The 26,373-nt window shown below is 42.8% G+C and overlaps 1 protein-coding gene across 1 annotated transcript in view; it reads left to right on the top strand.

Annotated features, from left to right (window-relative positions):
* EXT1 (exostosin glycosyltransferase 1) overlaps positions 1-25,104 on the top strand; it is a 289,711-nt gene extending 264,607 nt beyond the window's left edge. Inside the window, exons 5-11 of the mRNA XM_019932095.3 lie at positions 2,541-2,673; positions 5,080-5,198; positions 6,460-6,555; positions 12,593-12,682; positions 17,788-17,948; positions 20,587-20,758; positions 24,542-25,104. Coding sequence (XP_019787654.2) covers positions 2,541-2,673; positions 5,080-5,198; positions 6,460-6,555; positions 12,593-12,682; positions 17,788-17,948; positions 20,587-20,758; positions 24,542-24,727 — 957 coding nt within the window. The 3' untranslated portion in view covers positions 24,728-25,104. The remainder of the gene's footprint in view (positions 1-2,540; positions 2,674-5,079; positions 5,199-6,459; positions 6,556-12,592; positions 12,683-17,787; positions 17,949-20,586; positions 20,759-24,541) is intronic.
* Positions 25,105-26,373: the final 1,269 nt, after the last annotated feature.

The following is a 26,373-nucleotide window of genomic DNA, read 5'->3' as shown; positions in this document are numbered from 1 at the left end:
ATTCTGTGTAAACTTTTTGTGCCTGTGTTTGCGTGTATGTATGTGTTGATTTTCTTTATAGTGTCCAACGTTTCAATATGATGTCTTCATTCATAGCGTTTGAGAGTGAGTACTAAGGGCCCTAAAAGGCTCCTGGGAGCTGTCCAGTGTAGCAATAGGGAGAATTGGACATTAGGAGAGGGACAAAATAACCTTTCTATTTGGTGAAATGAGATCCATACTCTGTCAGTCTTTTGGTAAGGCAAGTTGATATCAACATTTCAGAAAGACATTTGGTAATACGTATGAACAGCCTTTAAAGTGTTCATACCCTTTGACAAAATCCTAAAGCATCAGTCCTAAATGTGGAAAGTTTTAACTCATAAATATGTTCATTGCTTTGCGTGGAAATAATTGCACTATTGTTGGACATTTAGGATAAGTAAACCATGAATGCTATGAATAATATGGAAAGATCTATAATGTATAATATCTGTGATAGTATAGCTGTGTAAAAATAGAAATGGAAAAATCCATGCCTAGAAAATGAACACAGGAATGAGATTTTTTTAAAAACTCAAGTCTTAAGTATGAAGATTTAGGCAACTTTTCCTAATAGATTCTGAAACATTGTTATAATTAATGTGATATATTACTGCTTATTACATATGAGGCTAGTTAGTCATAAAGGTGGCAAATTGCTTAACCTGAGTTAACTTCCACATTTGCTATTGCTCTTATACCTTTGCTGATATCACCCTGTTTGAAGAGAATATAAAATGCTTTTTGAAACTTCCGAGGAATACTATAACTTATATCCTTGTCTTCAAAAAGATGACAATGCTGTGATACTGAATCAAAAAGAGTCAATGACATTGAGAATCACACCACCCAGAGACCCAAAGTGAATAGGGACCCAATTTGTGACATCTCTGACTTCCATGTCACTTGTATGTAAGTCGGATTTATGACACCATCCCTTGTCAATGTTTTCTGTGTCTTGATATCCAAACTTATTTAAGCAGCCACATGCTAGAAGGGACATGAATTTGGAAAGCAAAAAAAGGGAGGATCTAAATGGAAACCTATAAAGGAAAATAAGTAGACAGTAGAATTGGAAGGTACAAATAATTAAAAACTGGAATAAATGGTGTACAAAGTGAAATTGCTAGCCATGTAAAAACCCTGCACAACCATGACAATTTTCTTACAATTAATGCGTAGACAATAGCATTTTAACACATCTCTGTTGAACCACAAAGAGCAAACATTAACGCTTGAGCAAGGTTCCTAAAATCTTCCCCAAATTAGAAACCTCTGCCAATCCATATAAAATGAGCAGTTTTGATCTGGGGAAAAGAGAAAATGCAGAAATCATTGAACTAAGATATTTGAGTTCTTCTAAATTTCCTCCTTGCTTCCTTCTCTCTCATTAAGAAATATAAACACAATCAGGTTTGCAAAGATAAATGCAGCTGATTTTATTACTTGTGTAGTCACCATGTGGGATGAGATGAGGGTGGTAATAACTTTAGCAAATAATACAACTCCGTTTAAAATGGTCTGTACTTAAAATCACATTGCATTAAATGGGGACCTGGAAAATGATGGTTTAGATCTTAAATCTCTAAAGATATATGCCAGGCTTTTTTTTTTTTTTTAAGTACAAAAAAATTGCTGAAAACATGAAATTCTGTATCAAGTTAATTATTTGCCAAATCATATCTTAATGGGTGGATGGTATAATTACAAGAGTTTGAAAGTCCACTATAAAGTGGACTAATCACATTCATCTGACAAATGATTTGGGATGGGAGAATGTTTGACTCTAAATGTAGAATTTAATGATCTGCAAGGTCTTCAAGTCCAAAGAAACTAATGAACTAGCTTGACTATCATTATTCTCCGTATGCCATGGTTCTTGTCCTGTTATGTAGGATGTTTTGAGCAATTGTTAAGTCACTACTTTTTGAGATGAAAAGTAGAAAAACTTCAGCTAACTAGTACCCCAAAGTCCTATACTTGAATTTGAAAGGACAATGAGATATGTCAAGCAAATAAATCTGCCTCCTGAATTAAAGGAACAGATCAAAACCTCAGCTGCTTCGGGATTCCATATGCTCCCAGCTCAGTCTCTATATGGACATCTCTGTGCCCTGAGAACAGATCTTCCTGATGTGGATCTGGAAGCACTGCTAGATCTCAGCCATCAGGGAAACTCTTCTACACACTCTAATTTGACATGAGCGTGGACTTATTATTATAGAAAGACAAGATAGAATTTATGGTGAAACTGCAGTTTAATTAGGAAATTGGATTAGCCATTATTCATCTCCTTCTCTCTCTCTCTCTCTCTCTCTCTCTCACTCTTTTCCATTGCTCTGTCACTCTGTGTCAGAGAATCAGTGAAGAATCAGGCTGTTTCAGTGAAGAATCAGGTTGGGGGTGGGGGAGGAGACTCACTACTTTGAGTGCCATCAGCCCTCAAATTTGGATTGACTGTGTTCCTCGTCTGATACCGTCAGTCTCCTCTCACCATGTGCCATGTTTTCATTTTCTAGATTATTCAGGACAGAATATTCAAGCACATATCCCGTAACAGTTTAATATGGAACAAACATCCTGGAGGATTGTTCGTCCTACCACAGTATTCATCTTATCTGGGAGATTTCCCTTACTACTATGCTAATTTAGGTAAGTGAGTGCCTTCCAGGGAGTTATTCTGGTTTACCTGCCAGGTGTCATTCAGAACTAAAGTCCCTTGATTTTTCGATTCCACCGCGGTGTCTTTGCAACATCCTGTGTTGGAGACTGCTTTCTAGAGCTCTGTCCTAAACGGTGTATCAAGGTCAAGAATTATAAATCCAGCAGAGCATTGCAAAGTGAGAAACTCCTTTCTTACCTGAGCTGCTGTACTTTGCATTTAGCAGGGTCATTTCTTTTTGAGAAATAGGCTTCCCAAATTACAGATCATTTTGAACATGACAAGGGGTTCACTATAATTTTAAGTCTCATCTTATATAAAATGGAGTTAGGAGAGCTCTCCCTACTTTTTGTTTTTCTCCACAATCCCAACTTCTCTGTCTCAGACCAAAGAAAAACCAAACTAATAAACGGAAAGGAAAAAGATTTAAGAATATATGATAGGGGAGAAACTTATTCACTTCATTCAACATTTATTGTGCTCATCTTCTTTGCCATGTTAATGCAGTGCTAGGTGGTAGAAATAAAAAGTCAAAGGAGATACAAGCTCTGTTCTCAAGCAGCTTTTAGTCTAGTCATAACGGGGAAAAGGGAACCGGCAGAGGGACGGAGCTTTACAAAAGGCTGTTACCGCCATAGACATATACGTATTTGGAGCCCCGTTCGCTCTAGTGTTAGTAACATCTTGGACACTTCTCCTCATTCATAGTTCCAAATTTGAGAAACCCTGGGATAATAAAGCATCTTTCAAGTCGATATGGCAAAAAGACTCCAGATTTTTGTGTGGAGTTAGCAGAGTTAGCACATTAGAAGTGTGTAATTGATGCTTCTTAAACTGTTAGAGGAGAGTCTTAGAGCACTGACTTGTCCTCACTGCTAAAAAAGGGAACCCCCTCTATCATATTTATTCTTCTTACTTGGCAAAGCCTTGAATGTGTATCTAGATAGTGGGAAAGCTAGCTTCTTTCTAACATGCAATTAAAGTACTAGTCGGATGGTATAATTTGCCCTGCAAAACGTTCGTATAATCCTTTGAGATATATATAGTCTGATTCTTGCCTTTGTCCAGTCACTACCAAAGCTTAACTTGAATGTCCCTGCACTGTCTTGTTCATATTTAAACTACTAAAATGTGAAATTAGTGTCTCTAAACTAATGAAGTTTTAGGAGCCTTTTTTTTTTTTTTTTGCGGTACGCGGGCCTCTCACTGTTGTGGCCTCTCCCGTTGCGGAGCACAGGCTCCAGACGCGCAGGCTCAGCGGCCATGGCTCACGGGCCCAGCCGCTCCACGGCAGGTGGGATCCTCCCAGACTGGGGCACGAACCCGTGTCCCCTGCATCGCAGGCGGACTCCCAACCACTGCGCCACCAGGGAAGCCCTTAAGGAGCCTTTTTAACCTGTCTCCAATTTCTTAGTGTGTTCTCATGGAAAAACTCATTTTGCGGGAGAAGCCATCTCACTGCTTTCTCTTTGGTGGAAGTTGTTATTTTGTGCATTTATCGTACCTTTCCACCTCGGGCCTTAGAGCGCACAGTTGGCAGAGGTCTGGACCACATACTTTTCCTCTCAGCTGTGTCACTGGTACGCAAAGAAGAGATTCTTGGGAGTAGAGCAGCTTCTACTCTGAAATAGTGATGATGGTGATAATGATAGCGGTAAGCTCATGCTGAGTACTTGCTGTCCGCAGGTCCTGTTCTAAGTGCTCTGTATGCATTAACTCATTTAATTTAATTCTCATAACAACTCCGTAACTTTGATACTGTGGCTATCAGCCCCATTTCACAGCTGTGGAAGCACAGAGGGTTAAGTAATTTTTCCAAGATCCCACCACCACTCAGTGGTGGAACTGAGCTTCAGACATAGACACTCATGCTCTGGACGTTGTTCTTTTAACCTTTACCACTTGCTAGTTATTATCTGAAATAGTATCAAACAGGCAAAAACCCCTTAACTACATAATTAAGAGTAAGACAGATGCACATAGCCTGGAAGAGAGAGCACTGTTTACAAAAATCCATCCTAAGACGTAAGTGACTGGAGTTAGATCCTTTCTTGGGTAGAGAGTGGTGAGTAGTGGTGTGTGTGCATCATTAGACTTTGGGTGCCTAAAAAACAGAAGGGAGATCAAAGATGCCTCCCCAAGGGAGGAAGGAAATGACTATCAAAGGAAGACTCTGGAAATGGGCATTGAACTGTAAATCATCCAGGTCCCTAGACTCAGGCGGCAGTTAACTAGCAGCTTTTCACCTTGTTTTTGTTCTGTCAGGACACAAGAGGCAGAGGAAAAATACGCTGGAAGGGAACATTAGCTCCAGGGCGAGGCAGAGCAGAGAGGACGAATTTTCTAAGTCTTGTTTTTCAGTGCTTCATTAGGCCTCTCTGCCCTTTCTGTTTCAGGTTTAAAGCCCCCCTCCAAATTCACTGCAGTCATCCACGCGGTGACCCCCCTGGTCTCTCAGTCCCAGCCAGTGTTGAAACTCCTCGTGGCTGCCGCCAAATCCCAGTACTGTGCTCAGGTGAGTGGCAGTGTTGACCACGGCGCCTGCGCCCTCCTTCTCAGTGGACCAGAGCCCCCCAGCCCTCCCTGTGCCTTCCTGGCTACACACTGTGCTCCCCACGTCGGCCCCGTTACTCCCCTTTCCTTTGTCACGCCTCGTTACGCCCTTTTCAGCAGCTTAGAGGTTCTTGGAAGTGAAATCTGGTACAGGTAAGGGGTGGGTTACAAAGAGATCTTGGCCCTGGGGTAAAGTTAAATATTGAGTTGGCCCAAAAGTTCATTCGGGTTCTTCTAACATCTTTCGGAAAGACCTGAGCGAACTTTTTGTCCAGCCTGATATATACCAATACACTCTTTAAAGAATACATAGGCACATTCTTTCATTCTTACGTGTCAGAGTGATAAAGGAACATCAGAAAGGCCACTGAGAGGACCCAGAAAACTCAGATTCCACAGCAGAAACCAATTCGTTGGTGTCAGGAGGCATCAACTTTTCTTTCACGGCCACCGTGACTAATTATAAAATTGGGAAAGGAAGATGATACCTATGGTAATCATGTTTTCCAAATTAGTATCGCTCTCGTACTCTTAACGGTGGTTTTTCTGAATTGTAAATTACACAAGAAGGTTTACACATGACAAAAGAATGGAATCACGTGGAAGTATGCATTTTGGAGCTAAACGTTCTTATTGGAAATAACAGGATCACAGGAAATCAGCAACCATCCTGGAGAATCCAGAACATGAGCTCACGCCAGTCCTATCTTGAATTCTCTTCTTTCTCCCATGTTGCCTGGTGTAGCGTGAATGCATCGCAGACGTTCAGTGTGCGTTTTTATTCAATTGGATCGGCGTTGTTATCTTACTCGTCATCATAAGACATCAGAATTCAGAAAAACACTTTGTTAAAAACCAGCAACCCTGAAATGACTTTTTTCCTCCCCAGCTTTGTCCTACCCCCTTGACACAGTTTTCCTTAGGTTACTCTTTTTGTCCCCTCTCTTTGGTTGTTAGAGTGATCGGGTTCTGAGGGTTGTGTAGGAGTGGACTCACTTTTATTTTTTTAATTTTTATCGGAGGATAGTTGATTTACAATGTTGTGTTAGTTTCGGGTGTACAGAGGGGAGTGGACTCACTTTAAATTCAGTTTTGAGGTCTGCCATCCTGCCTTGCTTATATCCCCATTTCCTCTCTCTCTGTCTGTAAGAAGAAACTTTGGGTTGGAGGCCGATGTAAATCTAGCCCTACCAAGCCATCTCACGACCCCCTGTCGCTTTCAGATCATAGTTCTATGGAATTGTGACAAGCCTCTCCCAGCCAAACACCGCTGGCCTGCCACTGCCGTGCCTGTCATCGTGATTGAAGGAGAAAGCAAGGTAGGACCAGAGGGGACTTCACTGTGGAATCAGTGTGGAATCTTCGTGTCTTCAGTGGGGCACCATGGGCGTCGGTCTTAGCCATCTTCCTCCTGGGAAGTGCTGGCCTGGACTGTTTTTCCAAAACCATACCTGTTTCTGAATGTCCTCTGCTTTGACAGCCATAGGCTTTTTTTTTTAATTTTATTGAAGTATAGTTGATTTACAGTGTTGTTTTAATTACTGCTGTACAGCAACATGACTCAACTATACATAAATATATTCTTTTTCATATTCTTTTCCATTATGGTTTATCACAGGATATTGAATATAGTTCCCTGTGCTATACAGTAGGACCTTGTTGTTTATCCATCCTATAAATAGTAGTTTGCATCTGCTAATCCCAAACTCCCATTCCTTCCCTCCTCTACGCCCCTCCCTCTTGGCAACTACAAGTCTGTTCTCTATGTCTGTGAGTCTATTTCTGTTTTGTAGATAAGTTCATTTGTGTCATTTTTTTTTAACTTTTTAAAGGATATTTATTTATTTTTGGTTGTGTTGGGTCTTCATTGCTGCGCGTGGGCTTTCTCTAGTTGTGGCGAGCGGGGGCTACACTTCGTTGCAATGTGCGGGCTTCTCACTGCGGTGGCTTCTCCCTTGTTGTGGAGCATGGGCTCTAGAGCTCAGGCTTCAGTAGTTGTGGCACACAGGCTCCGTAGTTGTGGCTCGTGGGCTCTAGAGCACAGGCTCAGTAGTTGTGGCGCATGGGCTTAGTTGCTCCGTGGCATATGGGATCTTCCGGGACCAGGGATCAAACCCGTGTCCCCTGCATTGGCAGGCGGATTCTTAACCACTGCGCCACCAGGGAAGTCCCTGTGTCATATTTTAGATCCCACTTGTAAGTGTTATCATACAGTATTTGTTTTCCTCTTTCTAACTGACTTCACTTAGTATGATAATCTCTAGGTCCATCCATATTGCTGCAAATGGCATTATTTCATTCTTTTTAATGGCTGAGTAGTATCCCATTGTGTGTGTGTGTGTGTACACACGTGTGCACACATGAATCACATCTTTATCCATTCATCTGTTGATGGACATTTAGGTGGTTTCCATGTCTTGGCTATTGTGAATAGTGCTATGAACGTAGAGATGCGTGTATCTTTTTGAATTATAGTTTCATCTGGGTATATGCCCAGGAGTGGGATTGCTGGATCATGTGGCAGCTATATTTTTAGTTTTTTAAGGAACCTCCATACTGTTTTCCATAGTGACAGCCGTAGGCTTTTGAATTGGGTCCTAATACTAACTCTTCAGGAGATGTGTGACCCTGACTATATGTTCCTTCTCTGAGCCTCAGTTTCCTCATCTACAAAATGGGAATAATAACACATACCACATGGGGTACTCTGAGGAGTAAATAAATTCAGGGCCTGGCAATGGTAACCTTTCTGGACGTGATGAAGATAATCATGAGGTTGCTGATGGTGGTGGTGGTGCATGAGGTTTGCTTAGCTGATTAATCTGAGTTAGTTGTGTCTTTGAGAGTAGTGGTTCTTCGTAACATTTATCTTAAAAAGGACATTTCCACCTTACTTTTGTTTTGAGGTGTCCATCAGAGACTCTCAGGGGTGCTGGCTGCCTAGCTGGCCCCTGCTTCCCTTCTCCAGTTCATTTTGCCTAGAACGGAATGATCTTCTTAATCATCTCATGGCCCTTAAGGGAGTCTTTTTGCTAATGCTTTCAATTAACATCAGAGGCCGTGTATAATCTGGCCTTAGCTGGCCTTCCCAATCTTCTCTCTCATTGCTTTTCCTCTACAGATTTCATCAGTCACAGTTAACAGCACTGTGTCCCTTCCTACCCCTAAGTGTTGTCTTTCCCATTTGCTGTAAGTCTTGACATCCTTCCTCAGCTGTTCGTTTCTGTTATTGAAATTCCCATATATTCTTTAAGCCCTGGTTCACATGCTCCCTCCTCTTTGAAATATCTTCCACTCTTTGCTGCCAGAGGTGAATTCTTTTTTCTCAAGCTTCTGCTGGTGGTTTTCTTATAGATCTTATCCATTGTGAGGAAATTAGTCTCTATTAAATGACACTGCAATTGTCATCTAAGAGACTTCCTCTGTCAGTCCCCAGAGAGTTAGGTCATGAGAGATTGTCTCACACTAAGTAAACCCTCTTTGAGCCAGAATAAGAACGACCAAGGTATTAGGTTGCACCGTTTGAAATCATCATTTGGGTGGCTACAAGTGGCCATTTCATATAGTTCAGCAGGATGCACTGAGAACTGTAACTGTCACGTGCGTGGACAAGGTGATCCGTGCATTATCTATTGAGTTTCGGTGTAGGCTGCCTACTGTGTGCTGGGCAACATGAGGAAACACAGTGGTGAATGTGACAGATACCGTCACAGCCTTCATAGGACTGGAGTCAAGCAGTGTGGTTATCAGAGAGCTGATTGGTAAGCACTTAATGAGAATAATCACATGCCTCTTGGCATCGGTCTTACTTACCCTTATGAATTCATCTCACCAATAGGTATGGTTTCACAAAAGGGACTGGCACAGAAAAATCTCCTGCCTATAACCCCATGTATCTGTCTCCCCAGTTCCAATGCCTGAAGCCCCGAACAGTCCTCAGATGGGTTCTCTTCACTTTGCACTTGGAAATTCTTTGTTTTTTTATGCTTCCATGGGTGACTAGATCTCCTTCTGGTAGATAAGCCTCTCTGTGAATATGTCAGGATATTCAAATAGGATCCATTCTGACTGACAGACTGGGATCCATTCTGACTCCTATGGTTAGTATTGCATTTTTATGCACAGACTCATTGAGTGATTTTATACTCTCACTCCCAGCTAGTAGTCCCAGTTTCTTTATTTCTAAGATGAAGATGATAATCATAGTACCTTTCTTGTAGGCTTTATCAGATGTGTCTTATAAGATACCTCCCATTCTCGCAGCCGTATTTATGTCTGGGCTTCTGGCCATTTGTTGAGTCCTAGACTTCACCTTGGCCACTGAATCCAGTCGGTCACGTGGTTCCTTCTCCCTCGTCGGGACCGCGCCGCCTGGTAAAGCATTTGCACTTAAGTCTTGCTTTAGACTGTATTCTAGGGCACCTGGGCTAAGACTTGGGCCCATTTTGATGATGGAATGAGATACTGCATTACAGGTGCTCAGCCCTGTACCTGGTCTACACTCAGGATTCAGTAAATGTCAGCTCCTCTTCTGGGCGGGGGGCATTGTAAAGTGATGGTTTGTATTACGGGCTTTGGGGTCAGACTTCCTCTATGTGACCTAAGACAAGTTGTTTAATTCTGTGTGCCTCCGTCCCTCCTTCAGTAAGTGGAAGAAGTCATAACACCTAACAGGTCAGCTAAAAGGATCAAAGGGTTTGCTCCTGTCCATGTAAACGTATTGCTGCTTAGGAGTGTGGACGCACATGGCAGGTGCTTGAAAAACGTCACCTCTCATGGTGCTTTGTATTATTACTTATGAACCTTTCTTATCTTCCCTACTAGACAGGGAACTTCTTGAGCCTAGGTCATTTCCTAGTTGTGTTTGTTCATTCTAGAAGGGTTTGGGCTGTTACATGGTAGCTAAGTAGCTCTTAAATGAGCTAACAAGGAAAACCCAGCTCCCTCAGGATTGACTTTGTAAGGACGTTGGCTCCTTTCATGCTAATCCACTGAACTTTTGGAACGTAGCTGAGGCAGGGTATTTGAAAGAGAGCCTCTGGTTTCTACACTAGATTTAGAAGTGGCTGACTTATGGGCTCTTAACTCTTATTGATGGAGCAAGTTCAGAAAAAGGAAATGGATCCTTTTAAACCCAGTGGTTGGGCCCATAACGGCGAAAGAAGTCATATATCCTCCTCCTCCCGCATTTTAAATTTCCATGTCTAGCCTTGAGTTTAAAATTGATGTGTTTGCTGCTTTGGTTGGAAAATTCTATTTTGAATTTATCGGCCTTGTCACTGCAGCTCTCCCCTGTAGGCTTAACAAGGGAAAGGTCAGGGCATCCCTAAGCTGGCAACTAATAACTTCTGCCTTAGTTAGTGGACATGTAAACAGTGTCAGGAGAATTGCTTCAGGCTGAGATTTCTGAGCCCTGTGTATGCGGGATTGCTGATCGCTTTTGTATTTTATTTTGGAAGACTGAGAAAGAGACAGAAACACTGGACCCAGGTGGCAGATGTGTAGGAGCAGAGCCTGGAGTGTAGGTATATCCCTTGAGCTCCCACAGATGGGTTCTAGTGGGCATTTTCCATCCTTTAATGACGTGAGCCCTCCAGTAGCTTCTGCGGCATGTAAACCAAATCTGAGATGAGGCTCGCAGATGAGCTGGCTCCCTGATGTAAATATAGCTTGGGCTTCTTTGGGGGGGTGTGGGGAGGGGTCCTTAGATTTGTGAGCCGTGGCAGCCGGGCTAAATGCCTCCCTCTTCCCTTTGTCTCTAGCATCCAACTGCTTCATTCCCTGGCCTTTGTGCCTTGAAAGTTGATGGCAAGTGTCTCCTCTCTCAGTCTCCGCGTAGGAATTGAGAGAGGATGGCACGACAGTTAACATACCTTCCAGAGGAAGTGGTGAATGTGAGATTGCCATGGGTGCCCACATTCACTTCTGAGGTCCTTTCAACCCCGAGACAGGTACAGCATAGGGCTGAGGTGCTCTATAGAAGCACACCATCTGGGATGGTACGATGGTGGGTCCGTCCTAAGCAAGACACAACCTTTCTGTACCTTAGTTTTCTCACCTATAAAACGGGTTTGTTATACAGATGAAATGAGATGATGTACATAAAGAACTTGGAACATTTCCGGGACTCCCCTGGTGGTCCAGTGGGTAGGACTCCGCGCTCCCAATACAGGGGGCCCAGGTGCGATCCCTGGTCGGGGAACTAGATCCCGCATGTCGCAAATGAAGATCCTGCGTGCTGCAACTAAGACCCGGCACAGCCTAAGTAAATAAATAAGAACTTGGAACATTCCCTGACACAGAGTAAATGTTTTACAAAATGTTAGTTATTCTTATATCATCATTCTTATTAGGTATTCTACAGAAACTTCAACACAGAAGTTCATGCTGGGACTGTCATAGGGTAGTCTCTTCGGTCTCAATTTTTCAACTGATCCCCTCACCCCCCAGACCCTCACCCCACACACACACACACACACACACACACACACACGTACACTCACCTCACCATGCCTTATCCTGGTGTTGCCCAAACTTCATACTACCTTCACAATGTTCCTAAATCCATGGACCACGTGTTCTATTGTTTAGTATTTTTCTTTAAATCAGCTTACTTTTCACTTTAATGAAACTATTTTTGAATAATTCTACTAGTACCTTTTATTGCTATAGCTACTAATATATATGTGTATATATTTTTGCTTCTCTGAGCTAAAATTAATAAAGAGTAGAATTTTTAGATGTTTGTCTCTGCACCTCCTAAAAGGACCTGGCCTTCCAGTGGTGTGTGTCGCACACTTGGAATCACTGCTCCGTCCATCCACTCTTCCCTGGCCTCAGAGTGCTGGCTCTCCCCTCTGTGCCTTTGCATCTACTGAGCCCTCTTTCTGTTGGGCCTCATTTCTGTTTATCCCTGGTGGATTCCTGGCCATCAAGGTCCTGATTCAATGTGACTCTGAGGCTTTCGTTGCTCTTCCAAGCAGCCGGTGGCTGCATCCTCTGGTCTCCCGGCATCTCTCGTATCAGGCGAGGACCAATCATTCGCGTCTTGTTCTCTTGGTCATCTTGGTCTCCCTGCAGACTATGAACTCCTCCAAGACAGAGCATGTATCTTACTCACCTCTGTACTCCCTTCGACTAGCAAGGTGTCTGTACACAGTAGGTGCCCAGTAATGGTGGGACCAAATGAATCTCCACGGATGGGAAATGGAAGCCTTCTATGTTGAGAGGTGACATGGTGGTGGAGCGTCCTTTGTGAAGTTGACGATGGGGGAAATTTTCCTGAAAACAAGACTGTCCATTCACCTCTCTTTTCCCCAATTCCTTCCCTCCTGCCTGCTCTCCCCCACCTCCCAGGTTATGAGCAGCCGTTTTCTGCCCTATGACAACATCATCACAGACGCCGTGCTCAGCCTTGACGAGGACACTGTGCTTTCAACCACGGAGGTAAGCAGCCTCACCAAGGAGGGGCGGAGTGCCTTGCGGGCAGTCGCCTCAAACCCCAAGGTGCCGGCGCCTCTTTTGCCCTTGCCTTGGCCAAGCCCAAAACGTTTTTCAAAACTTCCTGCAGAGTTGGTTTGAATCCACCCGGTTCCTGTGAGCACCTTGCCGCCACCTGGCGCCCTGATGAGGGCATTTTCCCCTTTGTTTCCTCTGCTAATCGGTTCCTCATTTGCGAGGCTGCACCTCACCTCATCCCTCCCTCCTTTTGTTTGTTTGTTTGTTTGTTTTTAAACAGTGCAGGTGCAGGCAGGTGTGCAGAGGGACCCAGGGGAGGCGGGCAGGGGCACCTGTTTAGCATTTTCTTGAAACCACGCTCCGGGAGCCCATCTTTCCTGATTCTTCTAACGCCTGTGTGGGCGTGTGTTGACTCTGTTGGGGAACACACTATTCTGGGTTCTAAAGGCAGCTTTTCCATCTGGGTTGGAAGTGTGCATTTTCTTCAACCCACACGAGAGCAAACGGTTTCACTTGAAGGCTGAGATGGAGATCCCTGCTATTTCAGATGTTCAGGTATTTGTGCCCCAAAATAAGATTGCACAGAGCAATGTGTGAGGGAGAGGGAGAGAAGAGGAAAGATAGCTATGCTGGAAAACCAATTTTTACAACTCGAATGAGTATTGATCTCTGAAACCGCACTTAAAACCGTAGAGGGGACCAAAGACAGTTACACAAAAATGTAGTAGATCGCAAATACATTATTCATGGTAGCTGCTAAAAAGCTTGGAGACTTAGCTACTTATCCTGTTCCCCTTCTTTTATTCCTTTTTATTCGTAATCATTTTCTTTTCGATTTAAATGTCGACGCTTACCAGCAGGCGTTTTCCTGGTTGGCAGTCTGATTCTAACGGCCCGCTGCCCACATAGCCAGGACTCATGGTGACTTGGGCTAGCAGTCTCTGTGTCTCTTCAAATTCCGTGGATGCTTCAAGTCTCCATCAGATGGAGTTCAGCAGACGTTCTGTGTAAGGGCAACCAAAATCACCCCAGGACAACATGTCCCGCACCTCACCTTGGTCAAAGGCTTTCTATGCAGCCAAAGCTCTATAAATACTTGGTGAATGAGTGATGTTGGAGGGATGCGTGCTGTGCAGATTAAAGTGTGAGCACACAGCCAGTTTTGTCATGTGTGAGTCGGCAGGAGAAAGCAGCGGTGGGGGGAAGGGGAGAGATGCTTAATGTTCAAAGAGAATGACTGCAATGGAATACAAGGAACGGGTCGCTCCAGCCTGCGTTTTTTCTCCTGCTTCCTGCAAGGGAGGCTGGCATCCCTGGAACAAATTCATTCAACAGGTATTTATTGAGGGATGTCTTTGTTCTGGTCTCTGCCAGGTACTTTGATTGCACAGTTCCTGCCTGTAGCCGCCAGAGTCCTGGCAGCAAACAATTCAAATCAGGTGACTCAAATGAAGGGATTTAGTACGACTTAGGGAGGTGAGTGGGGTTAAAGGACGACACAGGAGAGGGAGAGGCACCTGGGGAGTGGCACGAGCTGGAAGCAGCTCCTACTTCTAGGCCTGAAGAAGTGAAGGAAGGAAACAGTGTTTCTGGTGTCCCTGAGAGGGGGAACTAGGGAGAAGAGGCTGCCCTCCAAGAGCTATGACCATGGAGGGGTGTGGCACCTACCAGAACTCTGGGGCCAAAGCTGGGGTGGGAAGCCGGGGAGAAATACTGTCCTCTCTCTGTCCCACCTCCATTTTCCTGCCAGCAACGCGCATTGACCTAAGCCAATCAGCCACCAGCTGGCAAGGAGGACCAGGTTATGCAGTCCACAGAGTTCCGGCGTAGGGCATGGCAAGAAGAGCGGAGAGTGGATCTCGGAGAGCAAACAGAGGAAAGGCAGCACGTTGCCACGTGAGACGTATAGTCAAGACTGCAGCATAGACCTGAATCGTTACCCCATGACCTGAAGTATTGATTGATCTCTCATCTTGCGCTGGGCACAGAGCAATTGATCTCACACTCGGATTTGTTTCTCTCTGTCCCACGGTGAAATAACTTTCAGCTGCTGTGATGTAGCCACGTGCTGGTGAATTTCTTTTCAAAGAATAGCAATTCCAGCCTCTCAGTGCATGCTGGGAAGAACTTGTGCTGTATGTGGAGCAATTAGAAGTCAGCATGGGTTGAGCATGAGATGGAAATTTAAGAGGCTGGCCGTCTGGTTTGTTTACTTTTCCGGCTGAACAGTGGAGCAGTCGTGTTGCCTGACATCGTGGAGGACGAGGGTTTCTCTTTTTTTTAGGTGAATAGATGTTGGTTCATTTTATTTCCTTTCTAAGGATTCTTGGCTTGTTTAAATGCCTCTCTGTAGTATTAAGGATAGATTTTTAAACAGTGTCCTATAAAGGGTATTAGATAGAGTTGGTTTATAGTTACTTACATTTATCTGGGTTGCTTCAAATTCTCAAAAGAAAACCGATGTTAGTTTTTAACAGGCCATAAGCTGACCTTTGCCTCCTTTGATGTGTTAATGAGCTGTGTGAAAGCAGAACTATCACAAGAATCATAGTTTTATTGGAATTTACTTTTGAGTTGCTTTGAAATGACTTGAAATGGCTTTGAGATAGTAAGGAATTCATGTGATGAAAACGCCCCATCGGTGTATGCGTCTCCTTTTCAGAGGATAATGGAAAACGCCAAAGAGTGCTGACAGCCAGGCTGATTCTTTGACGCCGGGCTGCATAATGTACTATCCCATCAGTTGGCACCATTAGTATTGAACGCCAGTGATGATGTGCAGGTTATCATGACCTGCTTTCAGTTTTTTGGCAAATACTGTTCACTCCCCTGCTATCTTTTAACTTTGAGACGCCCCTTACCCCACCACGCTTCCTTAATGTGTGTCCCAACACCCTACTTTTTTTCCCCCCAGGTATTATAGCTTTGGGGAAAAACCTATATTGTTAAGGCTTTCTTATCTTGAGTCAGGGCACCAAACTAAATCTCCATAAAAATTTAAATTCATGGCTGTTTACAAAAATCATGTCTTCTAACTAAGCCCCAAGAATTCAGAGATAAAAGGACCCTTACGGATCACCCAGGCCAGTGTTTCCCAAACCTAGGATTTCACTGACATGTTTACCTAGGATGAGGCTTAAAAAAAAAAAAAAAGAGTATGCCGTTTAAAGAAAAATATTAACTAAGTTATCGAATATGTGGTGGGAATGTGGGAAAAGGAGCGATGATGGTTATGCATATGGTGAAAGCTTGGGAAATACTGATCTAGGCTTATTTGCTTTGTCTTGTAATTGAGGTAAAATTCACATAGCATAAAATGAACCATCTTCAAATGTAGGATTCAGTGGCGTTTAATACCTTCACAGTGTTGTATGCTTATTACCTCTACTTCATTCTGAAACATTTTCATTACCCTAAAAGGAAACCCTGTATCCATTCATCAGTCAGTCCCTGTCCTTTGGAACCACCAACCTGTTTTCCACGTCTGTGGATTTGTGTATTCTGCACACTTCTTGGAAGTGGAATCATACAGTATGGGGCCTTTTGTGTGTGGCTTCTTTCACTCAGCATAATGTTTTCAAGGTCTGTCCATGTCGTGGCATGCATACGCATCAGTGTTTCATTCCTTTCTATAGCTGAATAATATTCCATTGAATGGATATACCACGTTTGGTTTATTTATTGATGAGTTGATGGCGTTTGGGTTGTTTCCACCTTTGGGCTATTGTGCACAGTTATTTGCTCTGCTTTTGAACCCCTGGGAGGTCAGGAACTGGACTTGCCAACATCACTCAGCCATCCAGCCACCATCACAGTGCCAAGACTTGAAATATCTGTGGAATAAATGAAAATTCCGTATGCATTGCTTATCAAGAAGAGATAGGGCAAAGGTTGTTGGGTGCACGTGTAACCTGTATAAGATAAATTGTTTTCAACACTGTAGCCACAGAGCTAGAAGGGAAGCGCTGATAACAGTACACACCAAATCTGAAACCAGATGGCTTGGGTTCAAATCTCGGCTCTGCCACTTACTAACTCAGAAAAGTTATTTGAACCTCCATACCCTTAGCTTCCCTCTCTGTAAACTGGACACTCTAAAATTACCTACTTCACAGGGCTGCTGTGAGGATGAAATGAGTTAAAATGTGTAAGTTCTTACAACCATGCCTGTTGTATTATACGCATTACACAATTATGACCATTATATGATGGTTTGCTGTTACTGGTTTTTTTTGGGGGGGGGTTGTTTTGTTTTTACTTTCTGTATGTTGTTTTATGTGTCATTCATCAAAAAATCATAGAAGTCAAAAATGAGTTTATACATTTGAAAACAGACTATTTGTTAATTACACATGTTAGTTTGTAGCAGGTTCAGAAGTACTTGCTTTGGGTTATTTTGAGCACTAGGAGGTCATTTCACTGCCTTTCCTTTAAAAATAATCTTGGCCTGTCCCCACTTATTCCTAGTGATTCTTCAATGTGGATGTGTTTTCCGAATTTCCTCGCACTGAGCATCTTCACACCTGAGAGGCTTGAATGACTGTTCTTGATGATATCTGCTTTTTATTCCTGTTAGAACCCGTGTGCTTTTTAAACATCTTTTCTCTGGCTTTTAAGTGGATGCTTTGATGTTAGTCACTCTGGCTTTGCTGTGTGCTGGTGATGGTGTATGCTCTGTATTCATACTGTAGATGTATATAGAAAATCTGCTCCTGTTTATAAAACAGATGCGTTTCTGCCTGCCATCAATCAGTGGTCACTTATCTTTTGGAGGTTGGTGGGGGGAAGCAACTGATTTTTTGACTTTTTAGCTTGAGTAGACTGGATTTCTAAAGGACATATCCACCAATGTATTTTTTTTCCTTCTTTCATTTCCACACTAATCTGAAGTTTCTTTAACAGAAAACATTAACATGTGCATAATTACGGGGCCAAATGTCAAGCAGTCAGTTTAATTTGCTGATGAAGACATGGAATTAATGTTTCGCAACAGTCCCGGGATTTCGCATTACGAATTAGCAGGGGGAAGGGGATGTTTTGTTGACATTTGTTAACACCGTTGATTGCTTGTTTGGCTTGTGTTCTGCCTGCAGGTGGATTTCGCGTTCACCGTGTGGCAGAGCTTCCCCGAGAGGATCGTAGGGTACCCTGCACGCAGCCATTTCTGGGACAACTCGAAAGAGCGGTGGGGCTACACGTCCAAGTGGACGAACGACTACTCCATGGTGTTGACGGGAGCTGCTCTTTACCACAAGTGAGGAGTTTGGACGACTTATATTGCTTTTTATATGAGTTTCTGGCTGCTGCAGAGATGGGAACTTGGGCCAAATCTTGTTAACAACCTTAATGGAAATTAGTTTGGAAAATCCCCATTTCAATTCTGTTGATGTGGCCAACGTGTATCTTTGAAATCAGTAAAACCTCTTGGCTTATGGCATCTTTAGAAACTATGGTAGAGCAGCATCTTCAGCGACTCTGAGGTGTGGAGACGTGCTCAGGGTGTATTGAGTAACTGAATGTGTAGAAGAACAACAAAGTAAACGCTTAATTGAGCACCTCCAGCACTGTCCTAGGTGCTTAGGATTTACCGCTGAGTAAAATAGGAAAAAAATTTTCTGCCCATACAGGTTTTGTATTCTAACAAGGGGAGAGGCAATATACATAATAATTCTATAATATATTAAGAGAGAGGCTTCCCTGGTGGCGCAGTGGTTAAGAATCCGCCTGCCGGGCTTCCCTGGTGGCACAGTGGTTGAGAGTCCGCCTGCCGACACAGGGGACGCGGGTTCGTGCCCCGGCCTGGGAAGATCCCACATGCCGCGGAGCGGCTGGGCCCGTGAGCCACGGCCGCTGAGCCTGCGCATCTGGAGCCTGTGCTCCACAACGGGAGAAGCCACAACAGTGAGAGGCCCGCGTACCGAAAAAAAAAAAATCCGCCTGCCCATGCAGGGGACACGGGTTTGAGCCCTGGTCCGGGAAGATCCCACATGGAGTGGAGCAACTAAGTCCGTGCGCTGCAACTACTGAGCCTGCGCTCTAGAGCCCACGAACCACAACTACCGAAGCCCGCGTGCCACAACTACTGAAGCGTGCGTGCCTAGAGCCTGTGCTCCTCAATGAAGAGTAGCCCCCGGTCGCTGCAACTAGAGAAAGCCCGTGTGCAGCAATGAAGACGAACACAGCCAAAAATAAATAAAATAAAAATAAATAAATTAAAATATGTATCTCTTAGGAGATAAGACAAAGCAGAGCAGGGCAAAGGTGGAGAAGGGGCAGGTTGGGGGTGATCCTCACTGAACGGATGAGGAGAAAGGAAGAAGAAGTCAGCCAGGAGAACACCTGTAGGAGGAGTGCTCTGGCGTGGGGAACAGTGTGAAAGGATGCCCTGAGACAGGATGCTGGAGGAATATCCAGAAGACCTATGTGACCAGAGTGGAGTGAGGGGCAAGCAGGTGAGAGAGGTCATGGGATCCCAGATGCAGGACCCTACTTTCCATCATGAGGACTTGACAGTCTTCTAAGTTACGTGGGGAGCCGGTGCAGGGGTGTGAGCAGAGCAATCCTTCTTATATTTTAGGCATCTACTGTGAAGGCTGTGGTGAAGATAGACTATAAAGGGGCCAGGGGAGAAGCAGGGAGACTTATTAGGAGGTGACTGACATTATCTAGGCAAGAGATGATGGCGCCTGGGTCAGGAAGTGAGCAACAGACGTGGGAAGGTAGTGATCAGATTGTGGGCATATTTTGAAGATGCTCCAGCATGATGTCCTGACAGATTGGGTACAGAGTTTGATGACTCTTAGGGTTTTTGACCTGAAGAGCTAGAAGTATAGAGTAGTAAGCCATCAACAAGAGTTGGGGAAAGGCGTAGATGGAATAGGTATTAGGGAAAATACAGGAGTTCAGTCTTGGGCATGTAGGGACATTTAAAAGAGTGTGTTGAAAAAGTCAGGGATGGAGATATAAATTTGGGAGCTGTTTGCATAGATTTGGTCTTTAAAGCTAGGAGACTCAGGTAAGATGGCCAAATTCATGAGTGTAGAAGGCTGATGGTCCTGACTCAATCATTATTGAAATCCCCTCCTTAGTAAGGTGAACACACCAATCTTAACCTGGTCTTTTTTAGTAAAAAAATAGAGAATCCTGTCATCTCAAGGATGGAGTTGGAAATGCACAAGGTATAAGCATTTAGGGTGACTGAATTTTGATCTCAAGACTCCACCTCTTTCTTCCCGCCACCACCATTCAGTGAATCAAATTCATTCAAATGATTTTTCCAGTAAACATATGCTACATATTCCTCCAAAACAAATGCTAGGGTGAGAAATAATTCAGATAAATTGTGGGTTCTCCATAATGATTGACCACCAGATTGATTGGGGTTTTGCTCTAACAGTGTTGAAACACATGGCTTACAGGCCAGAAAAAATGGAACGGTTATACTGTTGAACTCAGAGTTATGGGATAGTATTGAATACAGTTCTGATTAAACCAATAATTAAAATTGTAAAGCAACTTGTAATGATATGTGGATCACATGTAAGTAACTTCTCCCGACATCTAAGTATTCAGTTTCTAACCAACCAGCCTGATGTTAAAGTTAGCCTGGGCAAGCAATAGCTCCTTCTGTGTGTTTCTCTGTACCTTGTTTCCTTATCTGTAGTAGCTACATCATAGGTTTCTTCTAAGGATTAGATGAGGCATTTCTTGTAAAGTACTTTAGAACATTACCTGGTATATAGTATATACCATATAAATGACAATTGTCATCATCATCATCAACCATGATATGTTTAGGGATTCAAAGAATGAGTATGTGGTTTCTGACAAAGAAGACCACCTGTTATTTTATAATGATGGCCCCTGCTGAAACCTGTCTTTGGTTTGTACAGATATTATCACTACCTTTACACCCATTACCTGCCAGCCAGCCTGAAGAACATGGTGGACCAGCTGGCCAACTGTGAGGACATACTCATGAATTTCCTGGTGTCTGCTGTGACAAAATTGCCTCCAATCAAAGTGACCCAGAAGAAACAGTATAAGGAGACAATGATGGGACAGGTAAGAGAAGGAGAACTCTCCCCCCTTGCTTTGCTCACTGGTGACTCAGTCTGAGGTAATGAGGACTCACTGTTCCTCTAGGAAGCATAATGAGAAGATATCAGGAAACAAACCACATGCAAAAGCTCTGAGGGAGTGTATGTTTGGGCGTGGGTAATTGGGAAGGTGTAAGTCAAGAGTATCTTTATGTCAAGAGTATAAAAGCTGTCTAAATTGGTGCAGCCACTATGGAGAAAAGTATGGAGGTTCCTTAAAAAACTAAAAATAGAGTTACCATATGATCCAGCAGTCTCATTCCTGGGCATACATCCAGAGAAAACTCTAAATCGACAATACCCATGTACCCCAATGTTCATAGCAGCACTGTTTACAAAAGCCAAGACATGCAAGCAACCTAAGTGTCCATCGACAGATGAATGGATAAAGAAGATGTGACATTTATATATATATATATATATATATATATATGCAATGTAATATTAGCCATGAAAATGAATGAAATAATGCCATTTGCAGCAACATGGATGGACCTAGGGATTATCATACTAAGTGAAGTAAGTCACACAGAGAAAGACAAATATCATATAATATTGCTTATATGTGGAATCTTAAAAAATGATACAAATGAACTTATTTACAAAACAGAAGTAGACTCACAGACATAGAAAACAAACTGTGGTTACCAAAGGGGATAGTGGGTGTGGGGAGAGATAAATCAGGAGTTTAGGATTAACAGATACACACTACTATATATAAAATAGGTAAATAACAAGGACCTACTGTCTAGCACAGTGACCAATACTCAGTATCTTGTAATAACCTATAATGGAAAAGAATCTAAAAAAGAATATATATCTGTATAACTGAATCACTTTGCTGTACACCTGAAACTAACACAACATTTTTACTTCAAAAAAGTTGAATAAAGAAATAAAAGCGCTCATGTGACCTACCAGGTGGCATAAGAAAGACGTCTGTTCTTCAGAGTTAAAGACCTAAAGAGAATTTATGCAAGTTTATTTTAGGTGTTTTATTGAGTGGCTAGTAATGCTCTCAACACAGCCTCCTAATGGCTGCTCTTGAGTCGGATGCACATTGTGGAGGCAGATGAGGAGTCATAGTACTTGGTTTTCAGTTCTAGAGCCAGCACTTCATTGCTGTAGGCAAGTCAGTTACCTTCCAAAACTCAATTGTCTCGTCTTTAAAATGGAAATGGTGAAGTCTACCTCACAGCGTTGAGGTCAGACGTATGAAAGCATTTGCCAAAGTAAAATACAGTGTTGGGTCACAAACGATTACTGCTAAAGATACTTTCAGCAAAATATAATCTTTCTCTTTTTACAAGTAAGAAAACTAGGACCCAGAGAATTTAAGCATCTTGCCAGAAGTCACCCAGGATTAGAGACAACTTGGAATTGAATCCCGGCCTCTGTTTCTTCCACTATTTATTCTTCTACACCTCAGGGTCCTTTTATTCATCTTGGACAGAGCCCAGTACTCTATGTACGAAACCAAAAACCATTAGATCATTTAGATCTACCCAAGTTAAATCATGGAGAATCCAGCAGGATTTGAGTCAGCCTAAAAGGACATACTTACGTAGTTATATCAGTTCAATCTGGGGGGTTTTCCATGTACCTTGTTCTAACAGTTATTGAAAATCACATATAAATCCAGCTTCTGCAGAGGAAAATGTAACCAGGCCTCATGTTAACACAATTGATGGTTTTTCATTCACTGAATTTAGTAAAAGCAAAAAATTTACAGGATTTTAAGTTTATAAAATTTAATAATTTAATATTTACCAAATATGTACAGGTTATCAGGCATTGGTCTAGGTACTAGGTACTGGACAAAGCAAAGAATCCAGTAGAAAATTCTATTTCCCTCTAACTACTAAAAGGACAGGCGAGAGGATTTACAAGAATTTGTCATTTTTAAGACTGAAAGACTTTGCAAATTCAAGCAAAATGTATTGAGTACCCATGCATAGTCATATTTATGATCTCATTTAAAGATACACCATTCCTTTAATGTTGTTAACTCAGAGTCCTCTGGACTCCCCTGAGGTTATACACAAATTAGGGGTGGAACTCATAGCGTATGGTTTCTTAGGGGTTGGTTTTTTACTCTTTTCATAGATTTGCCTAATTCTACCAAACCAATATTTCTAGTGACTTTACACATCTTTTGGAACAAATCTAAATTTAGGCTTAGGTCTAACTAGACGTATCTAGCTAGGTATGTGCTATATTTGCCCCCTTCTTCCCATCATATACACTAGTTTATTGAATGTTTGTGTGACTGGTGAAGTAAATGGATATCGTGCTCTAAAATTACGCCTTTATAACACAGGAAAGATATCTTCTGTAATATGTTGGTTGACCCAAAATAAATGTTAAAATCAAGAGGCAAAAAGGAGACTTGAATGATTCACTTGGACTCTTTTTTTTTTTTTTTCATTTGTAAGAGAATAAGAATGAGCTTAGGCTCTTGACAGTGTTTCCCTTTGAGGATGTGAGCACTCACCGGGATGTAGTGGGTCTAGCCCTTTGGGAATAAGCGGACCAATCAGAAATGGCCTGCAAGCTCATCCCAAATTAGGAGAAAAATGGAGGTACCTTTGGGACTTCCGGCTCTGATATGGGCTCAACTGGTCAGCTTAATTTGATGCTCTCTCTGATTTACCAAGCAGAGTTCCTCTGGTACAAAAGGTAAAGAATGAAACCTGAGTTCTGCCCCTTTCTAGCCCTGAACAAACAATTTTAACTTCCTTGAACCTGCTTCCTCATCTGTACGGCGGAGATGTTATTACCCGGGTAGATAACTCGACCAGGTTGCTGCGAAGCTCAAATGAGCTCATGAAAGCACTTTACAAAGAGTGTTTTGTTTGTTGTTCTGCTGCTCCGAGATAACTTGACATTTGTATTTACCTTCGATGCTTTCTTTCAAGCATGTTGACACTTGTGGTTTTAAAGTGACTCAGTGATTCTCACAGCAAAATGTACCTTCCTATGAAAGTATTTTCTAACAATGCATGAGGATGCAAACACATTACACACACACACACACACACACACACACACACACACACACACACACACACACACACACATACATATATATACACCATTCAACAGCGGCCTATTGACATAAATGAGTTTGTGGGTTTTTTTCGACATAATTGGGCAGCCCACCTTTTCCTTGTTTCATAAAAACACGATTTTAAAGACATTATGCTTAGTTGATCTATTTAAATTTCAGCAATCAAGTCACTTAAGGCATTCTTTTAAATCAATGTCAGTCATTTAAATGGTCTAAAAATATTTAACCAACCTTAGGGTCAACATGGAGAGCTGAAGAGACGGCAGCCATCTTTCTTCTTACCCAGAATCAACCAAATTAACAGGAGGGTTTCAGAAAATTATCTGTGAAACCATAAATACATTATTAGTCATCGCATTTGCTCCCAAGTGCGAAGAAAAGTTTTATGTTTAGTGACCACAGCAGTTTCATGGACCAGAGAATGTGTCAGTCCCTATGGATCTTTGTATGTTTGGGGCGTTGGGAAACGTGGCAGGTCTCGGGAAGATCTTCTGGCGAGGCTGAAAATCCGGACCCATGCTTGCGTCTCCACCAGGCACGTGGATGGGGCCGCGTGGTGGCCAGGCCAGACCCTGAGCCCTACTGCATGCCCGTTAAGCCTGACTTCGTTTTCGGCCGTGTGTCCATCTCACCTGGCACCTGTCTCATCGTCTTCCTTCTTTCTCTCCCTTTCCCCAGACCTCTCGGGCTTCCCGCTGGGCTGACCCTGACCACTTTGCCCAGCGACAGAGCTGCATGAATACGTTTGCCAGCTGGTTTGGCTACATGCCGCTGATCCACTCTCAGATGAGGCTCGACCCCGTCCTCTTTAAAGACCAGGTCTCTATTCTGCGGAAGAAATACCGAGACATCGAGCGACTTTGAGGAACCTGGCCGAGTCGGGGGAGGGGAGCAAGAAGGGCCAGAGGATGGGGTCAGCGGCTCTCTCTTCCCCGTGCACATCCGCTCAGCAGCGGAGCTAGATTGTGCCAAGTATCCAAATAAACTAAGATGATCAAAGTGACAAAAAAAAAAAGAATATAAAGGAAAATAAAAAGGCCAATGGAAACTCTACTCCTGACTCGTGGGACTGCACAGGACTGCCCCAGACTCACCTCACTGGCTTCTATGTCCCAAGACTAGGTTGTGTACAGTTTAATTATGGAACATTAAATAATTATTTTTGAAATGATTGCTATGCAGGTTTAAACTTTTTTAATGATCAAAACTATTAAAAACCAGAGTTCTTTCTTTAATCAAAATTGTGTTGGTTGTGGATATTTCAAAGCTGCTGCTCCTCTTTCACAGACAGCATTGCCGTCGGTCACGCGGGGTGCCCTGCAGTTTCGAAAAGCTCGGACTTCATGGAAAAAACCATAAGTCACTCTACCCCATGTCAAGAAATAGCCAAGCATAACTAAGACGAGTTCATGACTCAGCTTTGCCAGAGCAAATTGTTTTCCATTTTGAATTTGCAGATCCACTTGAACTTTTATCTCTAAAATGTTGCTGCATGAGAAGAAGTATAATGACCTCCAGGTAGACGGTTCTAACTGAAAACTTTATGTTTGAGATAAAGATGATCATCTTTTTCATTGCGGGCTTGCGGGAAGTTAGTACCAAGAAAACGCTAGTGTACTTAAGAAGTGTTCAGTTTACACAAGGAACCATGCAAACAATCTACCAGCATATTAGTGAGATGGAAGTATTGACCCATAATAGTAACCTAAGTGCTTTTCACGGGGGTGGGTTCGATTACACATTCAACCACTGACACACGTCTGCTTAGGGCTGGGGAAAGGCTTTGGTTTCAAGGCAAAGGAAGAATGAGTGTATCGTTGGCTCGGCAGGAGTCACAAGACAAGCTCTTTTCATGGTTGTGAAAACCTCGTTTCAGAAGCTTCTCTATTGAAGAAGAAGTAATAATGTTGACATTCCCACCATTGAACTTGAGGATTGCTGAGAAGTAAACGGAGGGTGTATCTCACCGTTGGGACCCTGATACCACTTTTAGCCAAACAGTGTTTTGAACGAGAATCTGGCAAACAAAATAATCAGAAACAAATGTGAATACTGTTTTCTTTCATTTTAATTTTTATATCTGTAGAATCTGTAGTTTAGTCGTGCTTCTTGTTAAAAAGAACATTTCTATCCCTGGAAATGCTGCTTTGAGCTTCTGATCATTATAAAATTGCAATTACAAACTGAAAAAAAATATATATCCCTTAACTCCGTTATAAAAGATGGAGACTTCTGAGATTAGACTGCTTCTACTTGGAAGAGGCAAGAGAGAATAAAGAAGAGAAAGACATTATTGGGTCCTCTTATGCTGAATAAACAAGAAGCACTTTAATTTTTTTTTTCTTTTTGCCCCTAAACTCTCATGCATCTCATAAATGTGTTTCCAGCATTGGGTTAGAAGAAAGTCTCATCACAGAATTATGTTCAAGTGCCTGGCTTAGGTCAGTGGAAACCGTAAATCCAGGAGACTTTAACTCATCCTTGTTTTATAGACATCTGGAAGTGAGAAA

Source organism: Tursiops truncatus, chromosome 17, assembly GCF_011762595.2.
Source record: "Tursiops truncatus isolate mTurTru1 chromosome 17, mTurTru1.mat.Y, whole genome shotgun sequence".
NCBI lineage: Eukaryota > Metazoa > Chordata > Mammalia > Artiodactyla > Delphinidae > Tursiops > Tursiops truncatus.
Note: the sequence above shows the minus strand (reverse complement) of the source record. Positions and strands in the feature narration are given on the sequence as shown.